Source organism: Daldinia vernicosa (assembly GCF_022497035.1).
Source record: "Daldinia vernicosa strain CBS 139.73 unplaced genomic scaffold F5Y00scaffold_46, whole genome shotgun sequence".
Classification (NCBI taxonomy): domain Eukaryota; kingdom Fungi; phylum Ascomycota; class Sordariomycetes; order Xylariales; family Hypoxylaceae; genus Daldinia; species Daldinia vernicosa.
In genome coordinates, this window is record NW_025953962.1 from 220,238 (window position 1) to 233,361 (window position 13,124).

Below are 13,124 nucleotides of genomic sequence, written 5' to 3' on the forward strand. Positions count from 1 at the left end.
TGGGGGACCGTATCGGTGGCTTTGCGTAACACGCGTATTCGGTAGCGATCGCAGCGTAGGAAGCGGTTGGCTTGCCTGTCTGAGACAAGGCGAATATTGCTGAGACAAACGGGCCAAGCCACGGCGTCGAATACATAGTGTAGGTACGTGTGACAGGTCAAGCATTGGCATTGCGGTAGGTAAACTTGAATAAGTCGGGGAATATTATTTATATACCTACCTTAGGTTAGGTAGTTATGAAAAATGATAATAACAATAGTTTATATTAAGGAGAAACGATCAGCTTGAATACTCTGATCCTCACATTGAAATCATCAACTTATTTACATAGTATTCGTCCTGAAGAGCAATTCGAGAACAGGATATATACCCCAGAGGGGAAGGGTTACAGAAAAAAAGAAAAAGAAAAGAAGAGCAATGGGACTAACGTAAAATGGATAAACATTACCGTATTCAAGCCCTTGGCAACTCCTTATGGCTCGTGCCACCCCTACGGTGGCCTGTAGGTGCAACTGTGCCAAAATCAAGAAAATCAACCAGGCCTTTCCAAAACGGGCAATATAATAAGCAACACTAAGTGCACAGTATAGTAAAATACAAGGTTTTCTACTTCGTGTATATATTTACCACAATTTCAATCCTCTTATATACATTTAAATAACTTTACAATAATAGCAATCCAAACATTACAATTGGTATTATTGAATAGCCCCAATTGATGCGAAACTAACTATTCAAATTGCATTCGAATCGGTCTTTTCGTTGTTGTGTAATAGTAGAATCAAATAGCGCTTGTCTGGAGAGGAAAGCACGTGACACCCTTTATAAGCACCCGCGATGAAGTCTTTTCAACTAGATTCCGAAAACTTTAATACTAATATAATACTCAATACCTATCGCATAAGCACGCAATTTGGACCATTAGTTTCGCATCAATTGGGGCTATTGAATGATGTTAATTGTAATGTTTAAATTGCTATTGTAGCCCGGATATTAATGCTCAGATTTTGGGCGCTTATGTAAGGTATGTGAGGCTAAGGTAAAGACTAATTATGATTGGCTAACAATTTAAACTCGTGGAGAAAATGGCCCGGGTAGCCCGTATTGTAATGCTTATATAATTACATAACCCTCCTAAAGTCGGACATAGTCTTTTTAATATCTTTACCAGTTTCGGGTTAAATCAAATATAACTTGGACCAGGATTTTTTTCATTTTCTAATTGATATATTAATAACTTTTAAAGATTTTTAAAATAGGTATTGGTAAAGTTATTGTAGTATAAGGTTAAAAAAGGGGTAAGTATTACCTTAATTGCGTATACAGCGTAAATAGTTGAGCCTATACTGTGCACCTAAAGTTACTATTACCTTATTAGACATAGTGCAACCCATTTTCTTGATTTTGGCACAGTTGCACCTACAGGCCACCGTAACCCCCTTGACTTTTTCCAAGGTAGGCTAGGTACTGAGACGGCGTAGAGTTTCTATTCGATTTCATGCATAGACGAAACCCTGGGGTTTTATGTAGTCCGATAGCCTTTGGTTATTATGTAGGTATAGGTAATCCGATATTGTCGTCGTCGATCGTCAATGATATTGAGCACACGCGTCTTCACATTAGGTACATACATACGAATCGAGGCTTGATTCGCAATGTTCTATGAATAGGTAAACAACACCAACACCTTCACCTCAGCCCTACACCGAGCCGAGGACGATCCCTTCAGGATTACCTACCTAACCTACCTACCTACATAGAGCGCTGAAACGCCCCCTATTAATAAAACAGACACAACTCCAACATGGCCAAGTGGTTCGGCCTCACTATTGGCCCATTACCCAGAGCCCAGAGCCGCAACACCCACGCTCGTAGCCCCTGCGCTATGCTATTTGAGGATCTCGGCACTAGACAGCTTGCCCTTCCAAGCCACGCCGGGGTCTTCAGCGCTGGCGATATTCTCCAATTGAACTTCGCCGTCGTTTCTTGTGACCTTCATCTCATTTTCTTGGTCTGCTTGTTAGTTCTTGTTCGTCTTTTTTTTTTCCCGTTCGTTCGTTCGTTCGTTCGTTTATCACGGCATCGCATTTCCCGTTCCTTTTCCCTCTTACGAAGTAGTATCCGACCGGTCGGCTCTTGGTAGCTTTCTCTTGGATTTTCCTGTATTTTTTTTTTCTTTATTAATAACGATTTCCCGGGTCCGCCGACTGGTTTCGCGCTCGTTGTTTATTTATTTATTATTATTATTCGGTGCTGCCGTTCTTTTTGCCTTATTCGGATAACTACCCTCGAAGGATTCACTCCTTTGCTCATTCGTCTGGTCTACTTCATATAAGCGCAACAGATACAGGCGCAGGCTGGCTGATTGACAGGCAAAACTGCTGAGCCAACGACCAGTCGGATTTTGACAAGTTCAAAAGGCGAAGTTTAGAAAACAAAACAAAAACTCCGCCCAGGTCTCTTTCGTGCTTTTTTGAAGCTGTGGTCATTTCATGCTGAAAACTCGCGTGTAATATCTGATTGTGCTAGAGATGGCAGCCCGGCTCTTCCTCCTCCTTGACTTAATTATAGGAGCTTATTGCCAAGCCTCTACTATCGAGCGCCGCAGTAGCCGTTATGTCAAGCTACCTGTTGTACATTCTACGAATAAAAATGTATTCGCTGATTTTGGGGATAAGCGGGCTATAACTACTGTACCCCTAGCCAACAGATCAGATGTAGCATACTACGCCTCATGTTTGTAACCCCTCGTTCGCCTTATGTGCTGCTTCTCTTGCTAAACCGTCAAAGTGGACATCGGCACGCCGCCGCAGCAGGTCTATGTCCAACTAGATACCGGCTCGTTTGAGCTTTGGGTAAATCCCGATTGTTCCGACCTCTCGGGCTCTGCGGATGTCAGGTTTTGCCAGGCAATAGGTCACTATGACTCGTCGAATTCGTCTACCGCAACCCAGCTAGCTGGCACGAAGACGTTACGGTATGGCATCGGTGCTGCTAAGATCCAATACTTCTCAGATGATATTGGCCTCACAGGCACGGGTAAGTTGCTCGTTCGAGTGTATCATAATGAGACTGCAAAACTGATCTTGGACTAGACGCGAAACTAAAAGGGATCCAGTTCGGAGTTGCCACGGAGACTGATGATGAGTTTGCTGGTATTCTGGGAATAGGTCACGGAATAAACGTCACCACGAGTTACAAGAATTTCGTAGACGAGTTAGCGGACCAAGGGGTAACAGATACCAAGGCGTTCAGCCTGGCCCTCGGCGGCAAGGAGGAGCAAGAAGGAGTCATCATCTTCGGCGGGCTAGACACCGGCAAGTTTACGGGTACTCTGCAGACCTTGCCTATCATCCCCGCGGAAGAATCCCCGGACCAAGTGCCGAGATACTGGATCAACATGACCTCCCTAAGCCTAACCCCCCCGAGCGGCGCGAAGAAGGAATACGTGAACAACACCATGGCTGTTTTCCTAGACAGTGGCGCCACCCTCACTCTCCTACCGACGGAGCTGGCGAACAGCATCGCGGCGGACTTCGGCGCCGAGGCTACGGATGCCAACGGTCTCTATCCCGTCGACTGCTCTCTCAACGACCTACCGGGCACTCTAAACTTCGCTTTCGACGGTGTTACGATAAAGGTACCCTATAACGAGGTCGTCAGAGAGATCCAAAACTCCTTCTTCACGCAGTGTTACTTGGGTATCATGGCGAGCGACGACTTCGTTCTCCTCGGCGACACGATGCTCCGCTCTGCTTACGGTGAGTCCTATATATAACAACACGAAGAGCGATTGTCATGTGTTAGTAGGTACCTAGGTAAAAGACTGACAGTTTTTTTATAGCCGTTTTCGATCAGACAAATAACGCCATTCACCTAGCTCAATACGTGAACTGCGGTACGAACGAGATAGAGATCACGAAGGAGACGGACATGTCCACTGTTAAAGGTGACTGCGACTTGCCAGCTTCCAAAACCTCTTCTTCTTCTTCTTCCTCATCTTCCTCCTCCTCGTCATCGCCATCCGCTTCTTCCTCGGCCCCGTCGAAAACGAGCGGCAGCACGCTACCGTCCGGACTTGATTCTCCCAGCGCAAGCACGACAGCCCAGGTGGGCGATTCAGCAACAACACCAGATTCGTCAAGTTCCCGCAGTCGAGTTGAATGGTGTTTGGCGTTGGTTGCGGTTGGGTTCTGGGCGGCCATGGCCCTATGAGATTCGTCGTCGAGTAACGACGGCATTGCTTTCGAAAATTTCAGCATTTGAGCGTATTTGAGCGGAACATAGAGCGTCTAGAATATACTTTAATCTGAGTATATAGTATATACCAGCAATCAGACTTGGGTACTTACGTGATTTATTCTTCGCGTTACTAGTTGATCTTCACCGTCTATAGAATGCTGTGAACCCCCGGATACATCTGTGTTTGTAGTAGTTAATGTATATTAAATTTAGCAGTATTGTCCCATATTCATTTCCATAACCCCTTTCCTTAACTTGAGTCATATAGCCCGGAAAGACTGCACCTATGCGAGACATTATTCGGCAAAACTTGCTTCATCGGCCCAGTGTCTCATATGCTGACGGCAGACGGATGGTTGACATGGTATAAGTGTAAAGGATACGAAGGCAGTCTCCATCTATCACGGATACTTGCTAATATCTCTTCGTGTATATGCAGTCTTGGGCTCTTGAATAACTTTCAACGACGATTCAAGATCGTAGACTTAGCGAAGACCCCCTAAAAAGTAAATACTGCCTCCGACTGAGTCCCCTCCCTACATACCAATTTTACTTCAACTTAACTTCGGCTTTTACATTTCTGCCGACGTTACCTCGGCCCTCTCACCGCGGTGACGAATCTCGACCCAACGGCATCACACGCCGTCACGTTACGCCGCGTCGTGTCGTGCGTACATCGTGCCGTGTTACTCTACGCGTCGCCCCTGACAAGGACGGACGTGGAGATCTCCAATACTCGCCTACGTCACCCTTATAGTGGCCTTCATGAAAAAGCGGTATTTTACTTTAGCCCCGAGTACGTACGTCTAAGTTCCACGAATTTCCCAGCTCTTTCTGCGTGGATAGTTTGCAGGAGATTGAGTTGACGGTCAATGCAGTTGAAGACAGCAATGATGGTCAAACTGGCCGTATTAAATGGCGTAGATTGTTCATCGGGATATATTGTATACGTACATCAGTGCAAAAAAAATATGTGGTATCTTTTCAATAGTAAATACAGAAATAGCCAGAAATCACGCCCGCGTATGTTAGTATCGTTATATCTAAGGAACCATGAGATCTTCTTTTCAGCTTCTCAGTTTCCCTTTTCCCAGCGCCCCTTGAGGGGCCACAAGTCCTCGAAGACCTGTGCTATGACATCTCGGACGCGGCCGACCTGCTCCTCGCTCTCGGTCATAACGTCGTCGTTGAGACACCATTGACCGTACCCCTTGCCTCTGCGAATAGTGCGCTCTAGCAATTCCGCTTCTGCTTGTTCCGCATCTTTCACCATGACGAACTTCATCGCGTCCGTGTCGATGATAGTATGCTGGTACTTCTTGAGCGCCTTGATGATCATCTCGCGCTCGTGCGGCTTTGTAGCCTTGGGAGGCAGCAAGGGTTCTAGTCCTCGCGGCTGCGAGGCCAGTAAGAACTTGATCAGGCAGTCGCCACATTCTGGCCGCTGATACGAGAGGCGTGAGAAGATGTTAGACGCCGTAAAATCAGGGTTTGGCGAGGTCGAATCTGAGAGCGACGACGCGAAGGAGTCCCCAAAGCACTTGTCGAGACTGAAATCGTTGCATTTAACATTACGAATCGTCTCAGGTCCGTCGAGGGATGTCCACAATACGTTCACGTTTGCTTGAGGTGGCTGGAGCCCTGCCTTCTGGAGGATCTGCGGAAGCTTGTAGTACATCCGCTCCCTTATTGGACTTTGCGCAGCGGGCTTGGATGCGTCGTTAGTAGATAGCTGACGCCATCCCGGTTCGACAACCTCCATTATACGCTGGCGTTCCGTCCAATCGAGGTACCCATCCGAGTTCTTGTCCGAACGAGAAATAACGAAGGACCAGAGTAAAGCTTCTCTAAACCTCTCGATGGTATAGTGGAAGCTGGCATACCAAGGGTATATTTGGAATCGTGACTCGCCACGAAATCGCTCGCATGCACCCCTTGCTGATGGCTGAGGAAAAGAGGCCATCGCCTCCTTCATCACTCTTCTCGAGACTGAATGTCCGAAATGGGCCTGGACGTGACGGTTACGTTCGCCGAATCGATGGTTGAGGAGGTACGAGGTATAATAGACGAATGGTTTCTCGCCGAATGATGGTATCTGACCCTTACCTCCGAGCTGCTTGACGTTATAATGATCACTTTTGAAGCCCATAGTCGGGCCAAACAGAGGCGAGTAGAAGTCGGAGGCGGCATGAGGCATCCCTAGGAACATGTCGTCGGATAACGCAAAAAGCTGGTCTGTCGACGATGGAGTCATGTAAATCTGGGATTCGATCGAGAGGGAGTTAAAGGTGGGAAGACATTCCTTCTCTGTCTCGCGGAAGAAGGACTCGTGGCTAAGAACCTGTACGTGCTGGTTGGTCTCGTCGTCGTCTCTAAGCCAAGTCGGCCTCTGAGGACGCATTTCTGTGCCGTCCTGTTGATATGACCCACCAACCGAGTTGACGAGAAGCTGGATTTTGTTAACGAACCCCTTGGCATAGACATCGAGGCTACGGAATGAGTATCTCAACTCGTCCCAGTCGCGATATCGGTTGATGCTATGTTGCGATATCCACTTTCCGTCTCGGTCGTTGAGAGGCGATTCTAGCTCGTAGCTATGCCGGATATTCTTGAAGGCCTCGTCGGATCCGTTAACCCAGTTATAGACGAAATCGATCTTCGGCTCGTCCAGTGGGCCATGCTTCTCGGCGTCGAAATGACCAGCCGAAAGCCATTCATCTTCCCAACCATCCAGGGCAACATCCCGGACGGCTTCTTCAAACGATATGCGGATGACGTCGGGTAACATATGATAAAGAGTATGCTCCTCTTTCGCCGGTCGAGATGTGGATGTCGTGCTCTCTGTACTATCTTGAGATGTCATGACAGCACCACCGCCAACCCATTGCGACGCTTTGCCATCTAGAGCAGCATGTCGCATCAACCGGAAGGCAGTATAGCTCTGCCCTTCTGAGCGAACCGTCTTCCATTTATCTACCACCACCCATATTAACCCCAGGAAGCAAGCTAAAGATATTATCCTCCGCATGCGCCGTGATGTGAATGTACCCTGTTCTATAGGAGAATTCGGGACATTTATGAAAAGTCGCGGTAGTATTCTTGGCGACAACATGGTTTTGGAGTAGTCAATAGGACTTTGGCTCCGGTTGGGGATAGACAAGACCGCTCCAGCCCATACCATCCTGAGATGTTATTGCTTTCCTTTCTGCTTTGTAGTCTTAACCTCCCTCCGCTAATATTCACTTGCTAGGTTTTGCCCGAATCCCGACAAATAGTAGAACTTTCCCTTTCGAGTATCTGGGACGTCCCTCGGAGAAACTCCCTGACTGGTATGTAGTTGGTTGCAGAAAGAAAAGAGTGGAATCACATGAGTAGGTTGTCGTAACGTAACGATCGTGAATTGCGTGCTGTTTCTCACATGCTCGATCTCGGTAACTACACTACAGGGGGCGTCACCTTGCGAAAGCCTATCTCGACGTTAAAGAGTCATGCTCGTTATCAGCTCGGAAGATATGGTCTCACGATGGTCGCGTCTCTCGGTGAGATAGATGAGGGAAGAACTCTCAGAAGCAGGTAAGAAGCGCAAGGAGTGAACTGTATAGGAAACGGATCGACAGCACACGACATATTTCCTACTCTAAGCAACTAACAATTGTCGTGTCCACACCCTGAAATTTTCGGAGAGGGCAAATCATATTAGGAAGAAGTAACTTGCAAGGTCCATGGTAGCGGAGAGGGGCCGAGATGCACAACGAAGATCTCAACTTCTGGGATATAGAAAACTGCCTTCCAGTCCGGGTTTCCAGAACTGCCAAGCTAATAGGCTGAGAAGTGATTCCCCCCCACGTCATGAGAGTAACGATAAGGGGGACCACATGGGATCCACGGTAGTGACTAGGTCGGGCTCTCGAGCCAGGAAGGGTCTAAAGCTGAGCTGGTCAGTCACAAGCTTGAGCGCACAATTGTCGTAACCAGGCTATACATACACAATAGTAGTAATAGTAGTCACAGCATCTACATAGGAGACACGCGAGATGCTAGGTTAGTAATACTATGTAGTGACGCCTATAACGATTTCTGCGTCACTTGGCACGACCTACCGCGAGTTGCTTCTGAATCTAGCCCCAAACTTCACTTTACTATGTGATCTCGACATTCTGATGTGATGTCAAGGGCTTCATTCATCTCCTTCTCTTCTAAGAAAGTGCACACGTGCCACACGAGACCTCGTTTGTTTGAAGTCGCGTGCTGCGATACCCCCTTTGAAAGACCTTCCGAATGGGGCTATTATTATGTATTGCGATGGAGACTATTTGTTGGTCGAATGGTAAGTCTAACGACCGGAGGCTAGGTTTATTATAGAAGTGATCAGCTCCGAATAGTTGGAAGACGAGGGTTTGAAATATCAAAGAATACCCAAGACGATAGACCACTAAAAAAGCTCATCAAACCCGTCAACTTCAACGTTGCGACAGGGCAATATCTTGGCGTGCATTGCAGAAGCTCTTGGCGACATGTAATGCTAAGCCCTTTCAGAGGCTTGATTTGCAGATCCGGCACTTGTGTTGCTCGCTATTGGAGGCTTTCTGTCTTGGCAGAATCTTAATCCTTAGAGATCGACTTGGCTTCTTACCAGTTCAGCGGCTCATCATTTTGAACCAGTCTGATTTTGAATGGTGTCGAGAAATGGTCCCCTATCTTGTAGCCCTCTGCTCTGGCCAGTCTGGTCCGAACCCTGTGCGACGTTTCCTTCGACATGGTCCAACGACTGAAGGATGCGGGATCTGGCATTCGATTCCTTCGGATAGACCGTATCTCCTCTCCTAAGTCTTAGTTTTTCAATGCTTTATTTTATTTTATTTTATTTTGTTGAATAACTATGTTTTGTCTGATTTCATGTGTTATGAGTTGTTTTTAATAGTTGTTCTTAATATCCCAACTATCAGACGACAGACGCATGCCGAAGAATCCACTACGGCCACGCCGTCAGTATAGCTGGTGATAGTGTATTGCAATCTTACCTACCTTGTTGCTCCTCTCAATAGTCTCATCAAATAACCCTGGGCGTGGTGGACCAGGTCATCTCGTGGCAGATTCTTGGCTTATACAACTAGTTATACAACTAGTTAGTATACCTTAGGCAAGTAGCCTATCGAGAGTTAGACCGTTTTCAAGTAGGAAGAGAAATTCAATCTTCCCCGATACGGAGTGAATTCGCTTAGTTAAAGGAGGGACGGTGACACTTCCAGCTTCGTTGCGATATCAAAATCCATAGGTTAGCAGGAAGTGCACTGTCGGTTGAGTAACGTCGACCATGCATCTTCCCGGGCACTCAGCTAGGGAGGATGAAGAGGCCCTTCTCCCTCCAATACCGTTAGAGGAATCGGATCGCACGAGGTGGTCATCTTGGTCATCTGGATGGAGAAAGAGTCTTCGCCCGATTTCGTTTCGGGTAGCCGTTTGGCAATGCCTCGCCTTTGCGAGACCAAGTTTTCTAGCAAAGAGATCGTCGTCGGTCGAAGAATTAGAGAAGTCAAACGCGGCGTCGAGAAAGCCGCACTCGACGGAATATCTCGATGGCGTTCGCGGCGTCGCTTCTCTGATCGTTTTCATTCTTCACTGGACTCACGTTCCATACCCGTCTATTAACTCGGGATGGGGATACAAAGATAATACGTCGTTTTGGTTGTTGCCGTTCGTTCGGATCATCTACTCTGGCGCCGCTATGGTATCGGTATTTTTCGTCGTCTCCGGTTTTGTGCTTTCCCACCGATTCATCCAGCGGATGCACCGCCAAGAGTATACGGAGCTGTTCTCCGGGCTGACCTCACTTACCTTCCGCCGAGCTATTCGTCTATTCCTCCCAGCCTTCGCGTCTAGCACGATGGCCTTTATCTGCGCCTATCTCGGTATAATAGATATCCCTAAGAAGGTGGATGGGAAACCGTTCGAGCATGGCCTAATGTCATATCTTGAATATCTCGACATGGAGTCGAACCCGTGGGAGTGGACGCCGGACTTCTCTGGGTTCTATAATCCTCAACTATGGTCTATTGCTGTCGAGTTCCGGGGCTCGATGGTTGTCTTTCTACTCATCGTCGGGCTTGCAAAGACTCGGACTGTCGTTCGACTTATTGTCCAAGGCCTGCTTATGATCCATTGTTTCGGCCATAAACGCTGGGATCTCGCTCTGTTCATCTCAGGCATGTCTCTAGCAGAATTTGAAGTACTGCTGAGGAAGCCTAAGAATCCATCGGCGAGAAAGTTAGTAAATGGGCTCCTTATACTGGCTATGATACTTGGTCTTTTCCTTTGCGGCTATCCTCGAGACCACAACACCCAAACTCCCGGCTATATCTGGTCAAAATATGTTTGGCCTTTCGGTGCATACCGCCGTCGCTTTTGGTTAGCAATCGGTGCTATGTTACTTGTCGGTCCAATGGCTTTCCTACCGTCTGTCCAATCTGTATTCCTTACTCGACCAGCTCGATATCTTGGACGGATAAGCTATGCGCTCTACCTTGTTCACGGGCTGGGCAACCGAACAATTGGTAAATGGTTGCTTGACGCCTGCTGGACATTTATTGGAAAAGAAGGGCTCTGGCCTTACGCCATAAGCTTTATCGTTTCTACTTTGCTGTACTTCCCTGTCGTGATATGGGGCTCTGATGTGTTTTGGAGAGGAGTTGATGTGCCTTCGACGAATTTTGCGAGATGGTTGGAAAAGAAATGCGCTGCGCCAACGGGTGCGGGTGCGAGGTAAGGAAATTTGCAAATGGATGTACATAATTTCTTTATGTTCGTTGTCTCCGAGGAAATGTAGGTATTGTATATAAGGAATCGGGCGTAAATAGAACAGAATTTAACGTTTCTATCCGTCTCCTTATATAAGGAGACTGTGTGACAGCCAGATACATGTATCTTGATAATTGATTTATACATCCCTTCAATGCAAGCAAGCCAACGTGCTAAAGCCGTCTGTCCATCTCAGACCGCCCATAATAATTATCATACAAGCCAAAGCAACCACAACACTAGCACCTCCATATATATACGCATGCCGTCTCCGCAAGGCCGTTAGCTCGGCTATCCACGTGGACACGGTAGTCAAGCAGCCGCAAAACCCATCCTCAATACCTTGCAACACCTGGCAGCCGACGACGCCGCCCAGGGGAACGTGCGCGAGGTCCCATGCCATACCAAGGACCGCCGTACCGAATATGTTGACGGAGAACGTGCCGAGCGGAAACGAAGGAAGATACCCGTTAAGGTAGAGAGAGGCGTAGAACCGCCCGAGACACCCCAGCGGTGCGAACACCAGGGAAAAGGTTACTCGACCGCGCCACGTTTCCGCTGCTCCGGGGCTGCTAAATCGGTCCGGCGGGAGCGCAGAGAGGAGGATGGCCCCGATCCAGCAGCCCCATGCGAGGAAAACAGCAAATCGGTCGAGGAATTTGCGGGTGAAATTAAAGGGCAGCGATGGCGTGATTGGCTCTAGGGCTAGCGCGAGTTGAGCTCCGACGAAGAGGCCCGATGTTGATAAAGAAATAGTGGTAATGATGACGGCGAGGAGGGCCATGAATGAGTGACCACCATTTCGAGGAGCAGTTGTCGACCCCGCGTCTGGTGCGAGAAGGTCATTAGATAGAGCGAGGAAGATATCTCGGACAAAGGAAGAGAAGGACGTGAAGGAGCCGCAAAACCCAGTAGCAAGACCGATATAAAGCGGTATAGTTTTCTTGGTAGCCATATGTGCCTTCTTTGCAGCAGCGAGGTCTACAGCTACCCTATCTGAGCTAGATCCGCCCGACTCCTCGTTGACAGCATTTTGTTTCGCCCGCAGGAGCTGTAGCTCGTAGGTCGGAGTGCCCCATTCGAAGCGGAAGAGCATGCGGTCTTCGGCTAGAAATCCTAGGACGAGACAACCTGCGAAGTTGGGCCATACGGAGCTGAAAGCCACAGGAGCCCCGGCGTAAAATGTCAGGGCCTGGAGTCCTATTCGAGCGAGAGTGCCAAGCAGTGCGAAGAGGATGAGATACGATATGGTGTAGATCTCGGTTTCTAATCTTGACACCTCTTCTATCTTTGGTTTCTCGGTATCTGCCTCTACCTCTTTACCTCTCCTCCGCCGAGCTTCTTGGCGACTTGAATATTCACGTTCAAGAGCCCTCCCCTCTTCAAGCGAAGGGGTTGAACGTAAGCGGTGCCTATCCGGATTCGGAATGGGTGCTATCTCCTCTAACTCGGGCACATTTGCATAAGAATCCGGGACATCGTAGTTAGATTGCGATGTAGATGAACGACGCCGTTGCACCCGAGCTTGCAGCCGCTCCTGTTCCCTAACGCTGGCCGGCTCAGCTGGATCCAAACGGTCTGCGTCTTCGTCTACGTCATGTAGGTTCGTGTACGACTCTGGCGCGTCGTAATCTGACGAAGATGGTTGTTGTGATAAGGTCTGACCATGACCAGACACAGACCGAGAGATATGACCGGGCACTTTGTCTCGATCGATGTTTGAGTGCGATGGAAGATGCGACTGGCCGCCGTCCATCTCACGATGCCGTCTCGTGATGATATTTCATAGGTTATTTCATAGGTTTCTGGTGTGCAACATTATACCGAGTAGCTACGACATTGTTGGAATTTGACTTATTTATGGTCCTTGTTTTAATTCTCCTCTTGGCACGTATTTCCGATCATTAGTGTTTTTGCAATTAATGTCATGTATTTGGTTAGATTTGGTTAGATCATCATCATCATATCATATGAGAACCGTGTTAGACGGATACCTGATAATACGTTATTGAAATTACCTAAGGTATTCCGTAATCCGTATTGTATTGTACCTAATCTAAAGCGATTAACTAACCTTATCTTAGGTA

At 47.8% G+C, this 13,124-nt stretch overlaps 4 protein-coding genes across 4 annotated transcripts; 2 read left to right on the forward strand and 2 right to left on the reverse strand.

Annotated features, from left to right (window-relative positions):
- The first annotated feature begins 1,927 nt into the window (after positions 1–1,927).
- Positions 1,928–4,470, forward strand: F5Y00DRAFT_244481 (acid protease). Its single transcript, XM_048008834.1, has 4 exons — positions 1,928–2,736; positions 2,791–3,039; positions 3,096–3,761; positions 3,845–4,470. Exons 1-4 carry the CDS (start codon positions 2,532–2,534, stop codon positions 4,213–4,215), a joined length of 1,491 nt encoding a protein of 496 aa, XP_047862194.1. The 5' UTR covers positions 1,928–2,531; the 3' UTR covers positions 4,216–4,470.
- Positions 4,471–5,317: 847 nt separating this feature from the next.
- On the reverse strand, positions 5,318–7,105 carry F5Y00DRAFT_254784 (uncharacterized protein; the record flags this gene model as incomplete). The annotated part of the gene is made up of 1 exon (XM_048010215.1): positions 5,318–7,105. One exon carries the CDS (start codon positions 7,103–7,105, stop codon positions 5,318–5,320), a length of 1,788 nt encoding a protein of 595 aa, XP_047862195.1.
- A 2,189-nt stretch (positions 7,106–9,294) lies between these two features.
- On the forward strand, positions 9,295–11,096 carry F5Y00DRAFT_148744 (acyltransferase family-domain-containing protein). The gene has a single exon (XM_048004485.1). It carries the CDS (start codon positions 9,557–9,559, stop codon positions 11,003–11,005), a length of 1,449 nt encoding a protein of 482 aa, XP_047862196.1. The 5' UTR covers positions 9,295–9,556; the 3' UTR covers positions 11,006–11,096.
- On the reverse strand, positions 11,097–13,025 carry F5Y00DRAFT_148736 (CrcB-like protein-domain-containing protein). The gene has a single exon (XM_048004484.1). It carries the CDS (start codon positions 12,791–12,793, stop codon positions 11,189–11,191), a length of 1,605 nt encoding a protein of 534 aa, XP_047862197.1. The 5' UTR covers positions 12,794–13,025; the 3' UTR covers positions 11,097–11,188.
- Positions 13,026–13,124: the final 99 nt, after the last annotated feature.